This window comes from Lithobates pipiens, unplaced genomic scaffold (genome assembly GCF_037356315.1).
Source record: "Lithobates pipiens isolate NorthernLeopardFrog02 unplaced genomic scaffold, aLitPip1_a1.2 Scaffold_16, whole genome shotgun sequence".
Lineage (NCBI taxonomy): Eukaryota > Metazoa > Chordata > Amphibia > Anura > Ranidae > Lithobates > Lithobates pipiens.
The window spans coordinates 235,267,119-235,286,057 of record NW_027507748.1 but is presented as its reverse complement, the minus strand read 5'-3'; the positions used below and the strand labels follow the sequence as shown (position 1 = coordinate 235,286,057).

Sequence of the window (18,939 nt, the reverse complement as noted above, 5' to 3'; positions counted from 1 at the left end):
AGCAGAATCCATTTGTCAGGAACTTCTTCAAGGCTTTATCTAGATCCAGGCCTGTGAGAATGAAGACCTGTCCTACTTGGGATTTGGCCTTGGTTCTTAGGGCTTTGACCCAAGATCCATTTGAACCATTAGAGGGAGCATCACTTAAGTGGATGGTACTAAAGACTGTGTTTTTGATAGCGATCACGTCAGCTAGAAGGGTCAGTGATCTGCAGGCGCTCTCGGTCAGAGAGCCATTTCTGTTAATTTTAGAGGACAGGGTAGTACTTAAGACTGACCCTAGTTTTCTTCCTAAAGTTGTGTCCACTTTTCATAGGACACAGGATATTATTTTACCAACATTTTTCTCAACCTCAGGAGAGGATGAGGCGAGATCTTTAACCCCTTCCCGCCGAGCGTACGCAGATCTGCGTACTCGGCTTCCGGGGGGTATACCGGGATGATGCCCGCACCTGCAGGCATCATCCCGGTACCGTTTTGTTCAGCGGGCGATTGGCTATCCAGCCATAACAACCGATGCGGCTAAAAGCCGCTCGGCTGTTATGCCGGAGGAGCGGGAGGGGACGTCCCCCCCTCCCGCCGCTGTTACCGGTGCTCCCGTTCGATCGGGAGCACCGATTCAACTTGCGCTGCCTCCGGCCGCTGGGGAGGAACTGGAACGAAGCCGTAATCGGCTTCGTTCCAGTCTCCTCATAGTAAACACGGAAGCGACGTCATGACGTCACTTCCCGTTTACTCGGCTGCCAATGGCGCCGGTTTTAAAAAAATATCCGGTATTCAGAATCGCCGTTTTCGGCGATCTGAATACACTGAAGTGTAAAGGAGGGGTGGGGGGTCTTTTAGACCCCCGATCCCTCCATAAAGAGTACCTGTCACCGCCTATTACTGTCACAAGGGATGTTTACATTCCTTGTGACAGCAATTAAAGTGATCAAATTTTTTTTTTTTTATTTTAAACAATTTAGTCATTTTAAAATAAATAAAATAAATTAAAAAATAAAAAAAAATTTTTTAAAGCGCCCGCCGTCCCCGCGAGCTCGCAAAGCAAAGAAAACGCATACGGAAGTCGCGCCCGCGTATGTAAACGGTGTTCAAATCACACATGTGAGGTATCGCCGCGATCGTCAGAGCGAGAGCAATAATTCTAGCACTAGACCTCCTCTGTAACGCTAACCTGGTAACCGTAAAAAATGTTTAAAGCGTCGCCTATTGAGATTTTTAGGTACCGTACTTTGTCGTCAATCCACAAGTGCGCGCAATTATAAAGTGTGACATGTTTGGTATCTATTTACTCGGCGTAACATTATCTTTCACATTATGCAAAAAAAATGGGATCATTTTACTGTTTTGTTTTTTTTTAATTCATGAAAGTGTCCCTTTTCCCAAAAAGTTGCATTTAAAACACCGCTGCGCAAATACCGTGTGACATAAAATATTGCAACAATCGCCGTTTTATTCTCTAGAGTCCCTGTTAAAAAAATATATATAATGTTTGGGGGTTCCAAGTAATTTTCTAGTAGAAAATATGGATTTTAACTTGTAAACACCAAATTCCAAAAATAGGCTTAGTCATGAAAGGGTTAAGTTTGTTAGACGTCAGGAGAAGTCTATTAATTTTTTTAGAAGCCACTAGGGTCTTCAGGAAGTCAGACTCACTTTTTGTTAATATTTCGGGCGCCCGCAAGGGCTGCAAGGCGTCCAAATCGTCTATCGCCAGGTGGATAAGAATGGCGATAGTTAAAGCTTATGAATTAGAGGGGAAGCAGGCACCCTTAGTTAAGGCACACTCTACAAGGGCGGTTTCCGCATCATGGGCAGAGAGGGCTGGAGCCTCTCCGGAGGAGATCTGCAAAGCAGCAACGTGGTCCAGCTACTCAACGTTTGCAAGACATTACCGTCTGGATTTATGGTCTGATAAAGAGCAGACTTTTGGACGTAAGGTCCTCCAGGCAGTGGTCCCGCCCTGACAAGGTGAGCTCCTTGCTTATCATCTCAAAGGCTGTCCTGGAAGACGATATGAGAAAACCGGAGTTAGACTTACCGGTAACTCTTTTTCTAGGAGTCTTCCAGGACAGCCTGGTTTCCCACCCAAAGTTGTTTAAGTTGGACTAAGTGGTGAGGATGTGTACTAACGTGATTGTTAGTGTGTTATGTCTTTCAGAGCCTTCCGGCGGTTCTTGGGGTAAAACTGAGGAGGGCCTGGAGGACCACACCTTTTATTTGATTGGCTTGACGTGTTTCCTGTCCCGGAGGGAGGAGCCCTATATCTCAAAGGCTGTCCTGGAAGACTCCTAGAAAAAGAGTTACCGGTAAGTCTAACTCCGGTTTTCTGGCAGAGGGCAGCAGATTTTCCTCAAGAATTTGATTGTATTTTGCACCATCTATTTTCCCTTCAATCTAAGTGTTCCATGCTGGAGAGCAACACCCCAATAACAGGATATTACCACCTCCTTGCTTTACTGTAGTAATGGTGTTATTTGGTTGGCTTTTTTTCTTGCAACCCTCCCATACAAGCCACATTTGTGGAGAATTTGTAAAATTGTTGTCACATGCACACAATGACCACTCTTTGTCATAAATTCCTGCAACTGCTTCAAAGTTGCTGTAGGCCTCTTGGTAGCCTCTCTGACCAGTTTCCTCCTTGCTCATTCATCCAGTTTGGAGCAACGTCTGGATCCAGGGAGGGTCTGTGTTGTACCAAATACCTTCCACTTCTTATGGAAGGTATTATGGAAGGTAAATGTGTGCTTCTAGGCATTGATAAAGCCTTTGAATTTTTTTTGCATCTATCTCCTGACTTGGGCCTGTCCGCAACTTTATCCCAGGGATCTTTTGACAGTGCCTTACCACCCATAGTTGACTGTTTGCGTCCGTTGCACGACCAGGGACTGAAATGCTCCAGGAAAGCTCTTTCCATGTTAAGCTAATCAAAATGACCACAGCTGATCACAATTGAAAGTCAAATGGCTTTGTGTTCTATTGAAAAGGTAATTGGCTAAATCTGATTAAGTTTACTAGTCATTTTTAGGAGGGGTGATCCTTTTTCTAACTCAGTGATTCTGTTTTGTTTTATTATTTTTTTTATTTTTTTATTTATTTATTTATTTTTGACATGGTGTTATATTTTTCACTTGTTTTTTATAAATGCAGCTGGATAAAACAAAAACAGTGTTTGTTTTCATTTCAGGCTGCAAAGCAACAATATGTGATTATTTTAAAGGGGGTGTTTATTATTTTTCTATTTCCACTGTAGTTATTTCAATTGGCTGTATATAATGCTTTTCTGATTTACAAAGCAACAAGAAGTGGATCATTTCTAAAAATGTCAGGAAGCAATTGTTACAGCCCTTTTTTTATCCAGAAGGTCCTGTGGTTCAAATCCAGATGCAGTGAGCTAACAGCATGAAAATCATTTTCCTGATGGTGTCTTTCCTGGTACCTCAACCCAAAAATCACCCCAAAAAAGGTGTCTGTACCAGTACTGCTTCTGTCGCTACCACACCCTAGTGGAGTATTTAGGGTACAGCAAGGCACAGTCTAGGCACACCATTCACACACAAGGGTCTCGACTGATGTTAGGTAGTCGGGAAACTGGCTTTCACATTTTGAGAGACTCTAAAATCAAAGGCTGCAAGGTTATTGTTCTAAAAAGTTAAATTCCAAAAAAAGTTACAATGAAAAAAAGTTTAAAAAGTTGTTTTATTGAGTTAATTTTCTATTGTTTGTTTTATTGTTAACTGTTGTTTGCTTTGCAGGAACGCCAGTCAGCTGCACCACTAATCTGTTTATTCTGACAGCAGCAGGGTTGTGTTTTCAGAATACATATGTCGGTGCCTGCAGCACTGCAGATTTCTCATCCGCAGTAAAGATAAAGTGTAATTTTTTTTTTAACTTGTATTTTTTATTACTTTTTTTTCATATTTCATTTTTCAAAACCTTGTGACAAAAAAATAAATCTGCAACATACTCGCCTCTTATCAAATTCCTTGGGATATCTACTTTTCAAAAAACAAGGGGTCATTTGGGGGGTGTTTGTACTTCCCTGGCATTTCAGGGAAGCTAAAACTGTGATGGGTAATGAGGAAATGCACCCTTTGAAAGCCTTTAATCATTGAATCTTGGGGGGCCTGTACATGACCAGGCTTCCAAAAAGTCAAAGATGTGGTATTCCCCATACTTTGGATAAGTAGCCATGTGAAATTACACATATACCCATACCATGTGTGAGACCTATCTCTTTAAAGTGACAACTTTATATAAAATCTTTAACCCTTTCACTGCCAGGCCCTGTGCTCCATTTTTACACTTAGGTGACCTGGCCATGACCAGTAAAATATAAATAAGGTGCTACTGATGTTTAGGGCACAATGATAGCTGTGCAAATATTTATCAAAACAATATTTCTCTGTAATTCACTAACACAGCTCCTCTCTGTACAAAGTGGGTTTGTTAGCCTGCCACTAGGAGAAACTAGGCAAAATTGTAACACAATACACAGAATTGTAAGTCCCGCCGAGGGGGCGGACCCTGTGATAACAACCCTCCCTGCTGCCACAGCAGCTTGAGTTTTATTTTGCCTAGTGAAGGAGAATGACCTAGGAACCCTGCGGGCCCTTTGGTCCATTTTTTCCATGCAGGACTTATATATATTTTTGCGCAAGATGATCCTGTGATCTTCTATCAACTGCTGGCTGGGTGACAGGCTGGTTAAGTTATCCTTTTCGTCCCCCCCAGTCCGGCCATTGAGCGTGTGCAGGTCACAGCTAAGGCTTGGCAGGCCATGACATGCCTCAGCTCCAGAGGTGATCGGTGAGCTTCAATGCTCCGGGGTATACATATGACCGGGCTACAGATGTCTGGTCACAGTATACCGAGCCAGCAGCCACCCTGTAACTGCACAGGAGTGGATCTGTAATAGAATGTATCCCAGCTCTTCAGGACTGATAAGTACAGCTCTCCCTGCTTCGGTGGGGTTGAGCATCTGGGCATTCCCTGGGAGGTCGATTCAGGGGGCCACCTCACCTCCTTCTCTTCTCTTCTCTTCTCTTCCACGTCCCTATCTTCCCTCCGCTAGCGGTGGTCCTGGTCCCCGTGTGGGGGGGTCCCAAAGGGTGCCTGTGGTGGTATCTGGCTGTGGCGAGTGTTCTGTGCAGTTAGTTTTATTCTTCACCACATGGTGCTGCTGTCCTGCAGCCATTTTGGCTGAGGGCAGAGCAGATTCCCCGTGTGAGCTTCAGTGGCCATTTTCTATAGGATTTTCCTATTCAGAGCATTGGCAGCTATTTTTTTTTTGAAGCCTGAGCACTTTTTTTCCCCGCAGCTCTCTAGTGGCAGCTTACCATGTGCTATCACACACTGTTTCCTGTGGGTCCTGTGTATACAGGACACTGAACGGCCATACACTGAATGCTGGAGAAAGCTCTTGTCATGTTTCAGATAAGACCAGAACTGTGTGGACTGCACAGAGGAAACCAGAAACACATGTAAGTGAAAAATAATGGTGTTTATTTACATAGGTGAAAAGTAAGTGAATATAATAGTGCACAACCAACCCAAAACCACAAACAACAATGATGTATACAAATATTGGGGAATACCAGAATCGTAACAAAAGCCTGAGTGCAGGAAGTGTTGCCTGCTCCCTACTGCCAGGATCCATCTGCTGGTGGACGCTAGTACTGCGGCCCAATGGTGACATAACACCAACAGGGAAAGTCTCTCCTGACAGTTACAAACTGCCAGGAGACACCTGCTGGTGGACCTCAGTACTGCATGCCAAATGATGGATCTTGCCAGCGGATGGACCCTTTCCTGACAGAACCCCCCCTCAAAGGAGCGGCCTCCGGACGCTCCAATTGGCTGAAATTGTCCATAGTCTATGGCGTCAAACAGAACACTGGATCGGGTATATCAGGCTTTTCAACAGGCTTCTCAGGCAGGACATCAAGGCAGACAGAGGGCTTCAGGTCATCAGCAGGGTCCGGGTTGTCAGACTGGGCAACAGGCACATCAGGCTGAGCAGTGGGCACAAGAGCTTCAGGCTGTGCAGCGGGCACAGGAGCTTCAGGCTTTGCAGCAGGCAGGAACGCCTCAGGCTGGACAGCAGATAGGAAAACATCGGACTGGGAGGCTGGCGCATCGGACCGTAAGGCAGGCAGCGGCACATCAGACTGGATGGCATCGGACTGGAAGGCCGGGACATCGGACTGGACGGCATCAGACTGGAAGGCTGGGACATCAGACTGGACGTCATCAGACTGGAAGGCCGGGACATCAGACTGGAAGGCCGGGACATCAGACTGGAAGGCCGGGACATCAGACTGGAAGGCCGGGACATCAGACTGGAAGGCTGGGACATCAGACTGGAAGGCTGGGACATCAGACTGGAAGGCCGGGACATCAGACTGGACGGCATCAGACTGGAAGGCCGGGACATCAGACTGGACGGCATCAGAATGGAAGGCCGGGACATCAGACTGGACGGCATCAGACTGGAAGGCCGGGACATCAGACTGGACGGCATCAGACTGGAAAGCCGGGGCATGAGACTGGAAGGCATCAGACTGGAGGGACAGCAGCGGGACATCAGACTGGAAGGCTGGGACGTCAGGCTGGACAGCAGGCACTGGGACGTCAGGCTGGACAGCAGACACTGGGACGTCAGGCACATCAAACTGGGGCACAGGAATTTCAGGCGGAGACACTGGCTGGATAGCAGGCAGATGTTTGGCAGAATCAGGTGGGTGATCAGGTTCAGCTGGCATGCAGGCAGACTGGAGCAGGTTGGTTGGTGTGGAGGCAGGTTGTGTTACTGGCAGGATCAAATGGGTAGGAAAGAACTTCCGTCTCTTTTTAGATTTAGCTACTGAAGTCCTGTAGTTATCTGCAGATCTATATGTAGGGGATGAAGCAGACTGGAGAGGAGGGTTGGAATATGGCAGGGAAGAGGTAACAGTGGCTGGGGGAAGTTCTTGAAGGATAGTAGGCAGCGGGAAAGAGGCAGTTGGATTAAAGGCAAGATATGTGCAGCAGGAATAAACGGGGTATTGCTATTTTTGTGGGAAGTAGAGTATATTGGGCTGAAACTGAGGTTGCCATAGGTGATGGAGGAAGAGACTCTTGGGCAGGCAGGTGTTTGGTAGCAGAGATGGTTTGTTGTGGGCTGGCTGTGGCTAATTGCAAAATACCAGACCATGCTAAAAGTAGTGGTTGCACAAACTGCGGGTTACATACTGCCTGTCTGACAAGGGATTGTACGGAATCAACACATTCTACTATCATCTGTCAGGAACAGGCTGTGTAATGCTCAAAAAAGTAAGGGGAATCATGTTCCAGAAGCCATACCAGTGATGTGACTTGATTAATACTGAAAGGGAGAGAAAAATCATCATGGCCCCCTGAGATGCAGGGCAGGGCCAGCTCTGTGCAGATTTGAATTAACGGCTGAACATCCCCAAACAGCATATAGCCCTGATCAACTCAGGAGTGAGCTAAACGAATGGTTTCCAACAGCTGATCGCTGGGCCACTCTTTCAGTGTCTGGCGGAGATAGTCACTACTCTCAGACGCCAGCAAAGCATAATAATGAATAACCTCTAAATTCATTTCAGCAAAGCAACCTGAACCAAGATGGTTCTTCTGTGTAGCCACTTCTGGTCAGGGATGGCCTTGGTATTCTGTCATGTATCAGATGAGACCAGAACTGTGCGGACTGCACAGAGGAAACCAGAAACACATGTAAGTGAAAAATAATGGTGTTTATTTACATAGGTGAAAAGTAAGTGAATATAATAGTGCACAACCAACCCAAAACCACAAACAATGATATATACAAATATTGGGGAATACCAGAATCATAACAAAAGCCAGGCCGAGGTCATACACAGGGGGGTCAGCAGTAAGGATGGGGAACCAACAGGACAGGGCGAGGACAGATGGATGGATGGGCTGTAGAGCAGGGATCCAAGGCAAACAGGAGGGATAGGTCCAGGATGGGGTCAGATACAGGCTCAAGGTCAGATACAGGCTCAAGGTCAGGATCCAGGGAGAAAGATACCAAGGCAAGCATGTGTGGGCTTGCCGGGTATTTATAGGACTGCATTAATTGTCCTCAAGTAACACCTGAGTGCAGGAAGTGTTGCCTGCTCCCTACTGCCAGAATCCATCCGCTGGTGGACGCTAGTACTGCGGGCCAATGGTGACATAACACCAACAGGGAAAGTCTCTCCTGACAGTTACAAACTGCCAGGAGACACCTGCTGGTGGACCTCAGTACTGCATGCCAAATGATGGATCTTACCAGCGGACGGACCCTTTCCTGACAGCTCTGCAGATCGTTTCAGCGCTCATATCTATTGCTGCGGCCGCCACAGCCTCTTCACTCTGCACTTGGGCAACCACCTGGGGACTACTGGCATGGTTAGTAACCAACACAGAACGCCTCAGGGTGGTGAGTCTGGCTCTAAGAGCCCCCCCAGCCAGCGGCAGCAGGAGGGTGGGACCTTCACTGTTTTTTAAGTCCCCTTTCAGGTGGCAGACAGGGTAGGGTCAGCATTCTTCCCTGAAATCCAGGCTATGGCAACCGGGTCACTTGCGGATAACACGGTGCCTATGGACACCCTGATGGCGGTCCTTAATTCATTAATGGCTAAAAGGGAGATGGTGCGTAGAAGGAAAGGTGCGCTAAAAAGGCCCCTGCCCCCCAGTCCTCTGGGGAGATCTCTGATGCAGACGTGGGCCCTGCTGCGGCTGGTGGCCCCTGCTGACCTATCAGACAAAGCTTACCAGGACCATTCGGATAGTGAGGACGATTCCCCGTCCGGGTCCGGGCGTGACAAAACACTTGTTGGAGCACTTATCACAGCTGTGCTTGATACCCTGAAGATTCAGGAGCCAGCGGATCCCTCTGCTGATGTATTGGTCCCTTTTAAATCCCGCAAGCCAGTACGTTCACCTAAGGTGTTCCCGTATTTGACTTATTTTGACTTATTTTGAAAAGTTCATCTACGGGGAATGGGGTCACCTGCAAAGGACTTTTTCGGTCCCCAAAAACATGGCGGTTTGAGGAAGGCCTTCTCAAGAAATGGTCGGCTCCTCCAGTCGTGGACCCCCCAGTATCCAGGTTAAATAAAGTAACCACAATCCCGGTAGAGGGGACTCCTGCATTCAAGTATCCCACAGACAGGAAGGTAGTGGATCGTTCCTTGTTTACGGTTGTGGGGTCCGCCATGCGACCAGTACTGGCATCTGCACTTGTGTCACAGACACTGACTGGGTGGGTATAACTTTTGCACTGCGTATTGGGAGAGCAGTAGGCTTCTCCTGTCTGCGTGGAATTGGCAGACCAACTAGTGCATGGCCTCAAGTACGCTTGTGACGCTTCCCTGGATACTCTCCCTTTGTTATCCAAGGCTTCAGTGTCAGCTGTGGTGCTGCAGCGCCTGATTTGGTTAAAATGCTGGTCTGCTGACCAGGCATCTAAAAAAGCCCTGACAGATCTTCCCTTCCTTGGCGACCGGCTCTTTGGAGCCTCATTGGATAACATTATTAAAAATGTGGTGGTAAGAGTACCCTACACCCGCAAGCCAGGAAGCCTAAGGAGCCACACCGCAGGCATGGGCCCTCTTTTTCCGCTCACAAACGGCGTTTTCGTCCGACCGGGGCTTCGGCGAAGCGCCCCCCAGCCCGACAGGACGGCCACGGATGGACAAAAGCGTCCCTGGCATCGCAAGCTTAGCAAGCCTGTGACAAAAAGTGCTACCGCATGAAGGTTTGCCCCCACCCCTGTCTCGAGTGGGGGGTTGTCTTCGGGAGTTTGTAGCCAGGCGGTCTTCTCGACTGTCCGACCGATGAGTTTGTGATCTGATTTTCCTCAGGCTACAAGATAGAGTTCCTCTCTTGGCCACAGACAAGATTCTTCCCCTCCAGCATACCCATTATCCCGGCTTGCCGGGAGGCCCTCTTGGGGGGCAGTAAGGGACTTGCGGGGTGGTGGTACCAGTTCCGGATTCGGATCGCTTCCAGGGATTCTATTCAAATCTATTTGTAGTTCCCAAGAAGGAAGGGGTACGTCCAATATTGGACCTAAAAGCCCTCAATCACTTTGTAAAAGTGTAGAGGTTCAGAATTGAATCAGTTCGCTCAGTAGTCGCTGCACTCCATCATGGGGACTTCTTGGCGTCTTTGGACATCCAGGATGCGTACCTGCACATATCCATATATCTGTGGCATCAAAAGTTTCTGCGATTTGCAGTTGGAGAAGCCCACTACCAGTTTTGGCGTTGCTGCGACAACACGGGATTGTGAGTGTAGGATGATCTCCTCCTGAGAGCATCTTCCGCCTCAGAGTTAGAGGGGGATGTTGTGATCACCATGCAGACTTTGCAAGAATTTGGGTGGCTGTTGAACCTAAAGAAGTCGGTGGTTGTACCGATTCAGCATCTGGAGTACCTAGGCTTGCTGTTGGACTCCATGGAAGCGAGAGTCTTTCTCCCTTCAGACAAAGTGCAGACTCTTCACAATAAAGCTGCTGACGAACTGCGAGCGGTCGTCGCTTCGCTTTTGCATTCGAGTCCTGGGACTCATGGTGGCCGTCTTCGAGGCCGTATGCCCAGTTCCACACCAGAGTCTTGCAGAAAGAGCTTTTGTCAAATCTCCGTTGTCCCTGGATCGTTCGATCCGGGTGAGTCAGTCAGATACTCCCTGCTATGGTGGCTGAGATCCCCGGTGATCCAGTCAGGAAAATCGTTCCTACCTCTACAATGGACTGTGATCACAACAGACGCCAGCCTATCCGGCTGAGGTCGTGTGATAGGAGTTCAGTCGGCTCAGGGTCTCAGGTCGGCGGAAGAATCCAGATTGCCGATCAATCTGCCCGAATTGAGAGCAATCAGGCTGTGCCTCTCCACATGGTCCATGAGACTGAAAGGACGTCCGATCAGGATCCAGTCAGACAACGGCACTGCGGTGGCATATGTCAATCACAAAGGGGGGGACAAGAAGTTCAGCCGCGGCATGGGAGGTCGCTCACATACTTCAGTGGGCAGAGCGACACATACTGGCCTGTCGGCCATTTACATTCCCGGGGTGGAGAACTGGACGGCGGACTATTTGAGTCACCAGATGCTGAACTCAGGAGAATGGGAATTGCATCCGGAGGTATTCAGGTTACTGTGCCTGAGGTGGGGCACACCAGGCGTGGATCTTCTGGCCTCCCATCTCAATCGGAAGGTGCCAAGATTCGTGTCCAGGACAAGAGATCCGTGGGCAGACGTGTCAGACTCCCTGGTGGCTCTGTGGAATCGGTACCAGCTGATATATGCTTTTCCTCCGCTAAAACGATTAGCACGTCTGCTTCGCAAAGTGGAAGCCGAAGGGATCCCAGTGATACTGGTTGCTCCAGATTGGCCTCAGCGTCCTTGGTATGCAAACCTGGTGGCAGACGCTCCCTGGCGATTGCAGCTGTGAGAAGACCTTCGGTCTCGAGGTCCGATTCTCCATCCTGCTTTACCATCGCTGGTTTTAACGGCATGGCTATTGAGAGTCAGGTGTTGAGGAGCCGGGGTCTGTCGGACTCTGTGATCTCGACTATGTTGAAAGCACGAAAATCTTCCTCACGGAAGATCTATCGTCGTGTCTGGAAGGCCTACATCTCTGTGTGAGGAGAAAGGTTGGCATCTGCGCTCCTTTTCCATATCGAGGATCCTGCTGTTTCTTCAGCAAGAGGGTAGACCAGTAGTTGGCTTTAAGCACCATTAAAGGGCAAATTTTGGCTTTGGCTGTCTTTTTTTTCAGCGACCCCTGGCGTCTCACTCGCTGGTGAGTGCCTTTGTTCAGGGGGTTCGTCACGTAGTCCCTACGGTGAGTCCACCGTTACCCCCACGGGATTTGAACCTGGTGTTGTCGGCGCTTCAGAAACCGCCGTTTGAAGGAGATTCCCCTGTTGACTCTTTCTCCGAATATAGTTTTTCTTGTGGCCATCACATCGGCCAGGAGGGTTTCGGAACTGGCGGCCTTGTCTTGCAAGTCGCCCTATCTGGTTATCCACAGGATAAGGTGGTGCGTCCGCAACCATCTTTTCTACCAAAGGTAGTATCGGCTTTTCATATCAATGAGGACATTGTGTTCCCATCCCTGTGTCCTAAGCCGAAGCACCCTAAGGAGGAGGCCCTTCACGCCTTGGACGTGGTTCGGGCTCTGAAGGTGTATTTGTCTGTCACTGCTCCTTTTCAGAAGTCAGACTCACGGTTTGTCTCTGTGGCTGGTCCAAGAAAGGCATGGCGGTTTCGTTGATCACCATTTCTAGGTGGATCGGACAGATTGTAGTACAAGCCTACACTTTGTAGCGGCAGGTGCCCCCCTTTCTGGCCACGGCCCACTCCACAAGGGCAATCGGAATGTCTTGGGCCTTCCGACACTGAGCATCTGTTGCTCAGGTGTGTAAGGCGACGACCTGGTCGTCTGTTCACACGTTTACCAAGTTTTACAAGGTAGATGTCAGTGCACCGGCTTATGCCTGTTTTGGCCGCAAAGTCTTGCAGGCGGCCGTGTAGTTGCGTTGGAATATACAAATAGCCTTTTTTTTTTTTTTTTTTGGGGGGGAGGGTTTCGGTAAAAACACAGTACTGTTATGCTAAGTGCACTGTTGCATTACTTCCACAGTTCGAAGTAATTACCCAAACAAACTGCATCAGTTGAGGGTACTCTGATTTTTGTGGTGTTTTTTCCACGCACTGTTGTTTTTTGTGGGTAAAGTTTCACTAGTTCCCACTTGCCATGGTGGATGAAGTTTTTATGCTGTTTTCCCACCCCTCGTTTTGGCACTGCTTGGGGATGTCCCACTTTGTACAGAGAGGAGCTGTGTCGGTCGGTGAATATAAGAGAAAATAGGATTTTTTGTACTCGCCATAAAATCCTTTTCTCTGTAATTCACCGACCGACACAGCACCCACCCCTCCTTTTATCTTTACGTTATGCTGCTTGTTGACATACTGAAGCTGCTGTGGCAGCAGGGAGGGTTGTTAGAACAGAGTCCGCCCCCCTGGGCGGGACTGACAATTCTGTGTATTGTGTTACAATTTTGCCTAGTTTCTCCTAGTGGCAGGCTAACAAACCCACTTTGTACAGAGAGGAGCTGTGTCGGTCGGTGAATTACAGAGAAAATGATTTTACGGTGAGTACAAAAAATCCTATTTTTCGTAAAAAATACACTAAACTCATTGGCAGATAAAAATACGTTTTACAAAATCCCCACTAAACATAAAAGCTTAACCTTTTTGAGTTATTAAATAACACATTTTTAAATTAGGCCTTTTTGCAAAATGGTAAAAAACTGAAAGTAAGAAAAAATGTAAACCATATTTCTCTAAAAATCTGAAGGTTTTCGTTGTTCCCTTACAGCTTTTAGAGTTTAACCACTTACGGACCGCTCGCCGTCGTTATACATCGGCACTTTGAAGAGGAATATCATTGTTATGGCAGCAGCTAGCTGCCAAAACCCTGGTATTCTCTTCTTCTGCGGGCAATCAGTTTTCAGATAAAAGTGGTCGCTGCGACAGATTCGCCACAAGATCGCTTTTATCGGGGTGTTTATATTCCTTGAAATAGGAATAAAAGTAACACATTTTTAAAAAAAAAGAACAGTGTAAAAATAAAAGGTAAAATAAATAAGTTTTACAGTTTATTTTTGTTGAAACGCACCCCGTCCCGCCAAGTTCGCATGCAAAAGCAAACGCAATCGTGAGTAGCACCCGCTTATAAAAATGGTTTTAAAACCATAAATGTGAGGTATCGCCGGGATCGTCTAGCAATAGTCGATCCCTAGACCACCTCTGTAATGCAAAACATGCAACGTGTAGAATCTTTTTAAACATTGCATATGGAGATTTTTAAGGGTAAAAGTTTGTCGCCATTCCACGAACGAACGCAACTTTGAAGTGTAACATGTTGGGTATTAATTTACTTGACGTAACATTATATTTCACAGTATAAATAATTATTGGGCTAACTTTACTGTTGTCTTATTTTTAAATTTAAAAAGTGTACTTTTTCCCAAAAAAGTGCGCTTATATGACCACTGTGCAAATAAGGCGTGTCGAAGTATAGCAACGACCGCCATTTTTTGCTCTAGGGTGTTAGGAAAAGAAAATTAATGTTTGAGGGTAATTTTTTAGCAAAAAAAAAAATTTGATTTTAACTTGTAAACACCGAATCTTAAATACCCCCAAAATAAAGCTCTATTTTTGTGGAAAAAAAAATTAAATTTTCCTTTGGGTATAGTGTTTCATGACACTAGTTGCCATTCAAAGTGTGACAGCTCTGAAAACTGAAAATTTGCTTGGGCACGCAAAACAAAAATAACAATCAAAACAATATAACCTTTCACTCCATGTTGCAGTCCAACAGTAACAACTTAATAAATTCTTTATAGACAAATATATGACCATCACCCATTTTAGAGTCCAAAAGAAAGTAGTAAAGTCCATGGTCTCTTTATTTGTCAAACCATGTGCAGATCAGTCACCCAGACCACCACCGGCTTTTTTTTTTTATTGGAAAAAGCCAACTTTATTTAGATAAGATTCATTTTACAAAGCAATCACTTGGATAAAATAATAAATAAAACATTACACCAAACACTTTGTGTGAGTTTCATTGTACAAACATTATAAGGCACAATGTGCTTTTTCACAGGACACCATAAACGGATTATACATGTGGCACCTGTGTTATTTATGCATATATTTAACGTTTCCACGGGTCCCTCTGTGTATGTGTTTGATTTTTTTATCATTAAGTCTATATCCTCCACCCACTCTAATTTTTCTTTTTCTTTTTGCTCTTTTTCTTGCACGGGATTTAATAATTTTTCATCTTTGATAAAATGGAATATTTTCATTTCACTTTCTAGGGCCTATTGGTCAATTTTTTCACTTATCTCACCTATTTCATACAGACATACACACCTGTATAAGGTGGTGTATGGCTGCAGGATCTTTTACATAATTTCTATTTTCACCAAGAGTTAAATTTTGGTAAAATTTTTGGTCAAAAAAATTTTTTTGCTTTCTTTCAAGTTTTCTTGAGTATTTTCACTGCTTGGCAGCACATGCTAGGATCTAATTGAAAGTGCGATTCAGCTGTATGTAATTGCCTTCAATCTTTCCATTATGTGATATGCCTTGCCTCGTTTTGTTATATATTTGATGTTTGCTTGAAAGATGGTTAACTGTGAGTAAGCACCGATTGCGGTGTGAAACGCGTCAGAATTTTCCTGTACCCTGTTATTCCCTTTGCTGTGGATTTTTTGATCCTGTTTTGATGTAACCCACGTTGTTTCAATTAAAGATGGAATTTCAAGTCTTTTTCCAGTGCGCCTATCCAGAGTTTTGTCCTGCTTGTTTGCTCAGTGTGTGTAATGGTCAGCACCTGGGGCTCATCAATAGGAGACAGCTTCAGTCCTCGAGGATTACCTTGGAGCGGTGGTTCATCCTTTCTATGAATAGATTGATAGCAGGGCAGCCATTGACTCCCGCTGCTGTCAATCAAATCCAATGACGGGGTGAGGCTGAGTCCTGCATTCTGGCTAAATGGACACAGATGCGGGAGGGCGCCCACATCCCCCCCACAGTAATGTGCTCTGTAGCCCCCCCCCCCCGTCCATGATGGCTAGGATGCAGGGAAATCCTAGCCACCAATCACTTACTGGTTAATGTGAATATAAGTTAACAGCCGACAACTCCCGTTCCCAATTCAGAGCTGTGCCTCCTGCAGCCGGCTTATTACCCACCCCAATGCAAAGCTGTGCCTCCTGCAGCCGGCTTATTACCATTCCCCCTTCCAACATGCAGAGAATGACAGTGGCTGGGGCTGGGGAATAGAAGCGGCTCCTAAATGGCATGACCGCGCCATTTAGGAGGGGGTGATGATTTGAAAGGGGGGTTGAGGATACTGCTGTGAATAAAGGGGGTGTGTTATGTAAAAGTGATTCAGTACTGTGAAGGGGGACTGAACACTGATGTAAGAATGAGATTGTGATATATGGGTGGGCTGTGATGTATAGGAGTCTTCGTACAATGGGACAGTGGCTCAGTCCAAATGCGGCCCGCCTATTAATAATGTCTGGTTTAAATTGTGCTTCTCTTTTTATTTATTTTTCTAACAAAGGTAATAAGAACATAATAAACCTCTGCTTCATAAAGTGAATACAGAAATGAACACTCATCACTCTTTAAAGTAATGTAGATGTGTTTATTAAATTATGGAATACAGAATTAGTGTAGACTGTGTTCTAGGTAATACCAAAAATCTGATAATTGTTCCACTAAATCTGGATAAAGACGCCTCAGGAGTGATTAAATAGTCTGTTGAGCATTTAGCCCTTGTCTTTTCCACAGGTCTGGTTTATTGCTTATTCTGTGGACTGTGTGAACTGCAGCTGCACTCAGTTTGTTGACACCTATCCTGATCATCAACCTGTTATTTATTCTATTGCTCAGGCCATGTGTCTGAGGACTTCATGCTACTCGTCTTCAGGGTTGCACCTCAAACTCTGTATGACTGTTGGTTATTCATGCATTTTGGGTGTATAAAACTGGATCATTGCATTTAGCAGTTACTTATTTGCTGATCATGCTGCTTTGCCCCCAGTGATGTCACTGAGGAAGCAAGATATCAGATGTGCCCGTAAAACTAATTATTAGGCACGTGTATCCTTTACATTCTGTTATTGCTTACATCAGACTGGCCACATAAATAGTTAATGCAGGCACATGGTGGAAAAACCAAGGTTTCTGCTCTAGGGAAGTGTTTCGAAATTGGCATCACTAAGATGAAAGCTACAGATACTACCTAAGAAAATTTTAATTCCATTCCTGCTGAGAATGCACTCTTAAATGTGTTTTTAAACTGTAATTCTAAGATGATACTACATGACATGTTAAAATTACCAACAGTTCAACATTTTTATTCATTACAACACATTGTTGATTTGTAGTTAAATATTGTTATTCCTTGCAATTTCACATACATTGATCCCTAAAAAGAAATGTTAGTCATTATATTTGTTGGTGGCACTTTTTTTTTATCCAACAATAGATTATTTTCTTCTTTATCTAGTGATTATCATTGTTCCGTAAAGACAGACAAGTTTGCGGCGTCTGTAGAGCCAGAGCTGTGAATCAGATATATAATAAAAAAAACACACATACAAGGTACTTCCATGCTTACATAAAATGTTTAACTTTGTTGTACAGTCTATACCACCTTTGTTAGAATGTCACGATGTTGTACTGTGCAGCTTCCTGCTTAGCATACTAACATAATTTGGCAATGTTGAATAGAAGTACCAGAAACAAGCTCTCATCTGCTAGAAATCCTTACCCGGTTTACTAACATATTACAATTGAAACTATTTTCTAAATTAATTTAAGATTTCATCCCAGCTTTATCTGCAACCACAAGTTTCTTTATCTAGTTCTATAAGGGTACTTTCACACTGGGGCGCTCAGCGCGATGGCGGTAAAGGGGTGCTATATTTAGCGGTGCTTTACCATCGTTTTAGCGGTGCTGATCTGCCACTGGCGGGACAGTTTTAACCCCTGCTAGCGGTCAAAAAAGGGTTATAACTGACCAGCGGCGCTTTGCAGGCGGGTTTGGAGCGCTGCCCCATTGTTTTCAATGGGAAGGCGCGCTTTAGGAGCGGTAAATACACTGCTCCTACAGCGCTCCAAAGATGCGGCTTGCAGGACTTTTTTGACCGTCCTGCAAGCACACCGCTCCAGTGTGAAAGCCCTCAGTGCTTTCACATTGGAGTGCACTAAGTGGCTCTTTCAGGGCAATTTGCAGGCGCTATTTTTGCAAAGCGCCTCAGTGTGAAAGGGGCCTAAAATAAATTGAAAATAAACGCTATAGTCAGCAACACTGATCATTGTATTCTGGAAGGCTCCCCGCTGTCAGTATACAATACAGTAGGAAGGATTCCCCCATCCACCTCTAATGTGTTGATGGGGGAATCGGGTAATTATTTTTTTTTTGTTCAATGTATGGGCTGCCCTACCCTTAAATGATTAAACATTTCAGGATTAAAAGAAACACCTAATCATTTCATATTGGTGTTGGGCTTGCTTTAGCTGAATTGTGCATTTTTATGGAAGGACCAGAGCTGGACACAAAATACAACTTTATGGTGGTAATCAAATGCATATTTTGCACAAAGAATTCTGTTGAATTTAAATTACCTAGTTCATGACATTGACCTTGGCTTTTAGGATCGTGCTTCCAGCCTTGGGGTGGTCATTGATCCTGTTGCTGCATTCTCCCAAAGTATAACATTTATAAAAAACTTCAAGTGTCTCACCACTGAGGTCCCTAATTAATAAACCATTGTTAATCTTTTCACTAGATACACAAAACATTAAATACCTGTTTTGGATTGACTGGCTTTTTGAAGATGACTTCACCAAGCCAAATGGTAGCATAAAGAAACAACATACTAACCTCTGAAATTTCTAGCTGAATGGTTGCTCCTGTCAAGCCATAATAAATTTTAAAGAAGACAGTGATCCTTTGTTTTCTGACATTTTTATGCAACGAACTGCTGTTTTTAACCATTTCGGTGCTTCTGTATACAGGACATCAGAGTTTTGCTGTCACAGTGAGATGCTAATCTGGGAACTCTTGCTTTATTACTTGGTGTCGGTCTTGTCCATTTTAAAGTGATTTAGGAGATTTAACGTAATATAAAGTCTCCCTGCTCCAGATGCCTGCCTAGCAATCCCAGGGCTAAGGAGGCACCCGTGTGTGTGTGTGTATTGTGCTCCCATTCCCTCTTCACAGGAATTTGACTGACAGCACTCCACTGCCCAGTTGCTCCAGTTTCTCATGTGAAAGCAGGAAGTGAGGGGAGCTGTGCTGGAGTGGTAACAGGAGCAGATACGTGTT

The 18,939-nt window shown here is 45.5% G+C and overlaps 1 protein-coding gene across 11 annotated transcripts in view; it reads left to right on the top strand.

Moving 5' to 3' along the window:
- LOC143982457 (zona pellucida sperm-binding protein 3 receptor-like) overlaps positions 1 to 18,939 on the top strand; it is a 633,312-nt gene that overhangs the window by 610,391 nt on the left and 3,982 nt on the right. For 9 of the 11 annotated variants that reach the window (XM_077481173.1, XM_077481171.1, XM_077481167.1 and 6 more), the window contains one exon: positions 17,116 to 17,210. The exons of the other annotated variants lie outside the window; for them this stretch is intronic. In XM_077481173.1, the coding sequence (XP_077337299.1) occupies positions 17,116 to 17,176 (61 nt within the window). In that variant the 3' untranslated portion in view covers positions 17,177 to 17,210. The remainder of the gene's footprint in view (positions 1 to 17,115; positions 17,211 to 18,939) is intronic. 11 annotated transcript variants of the gene reach the window in all.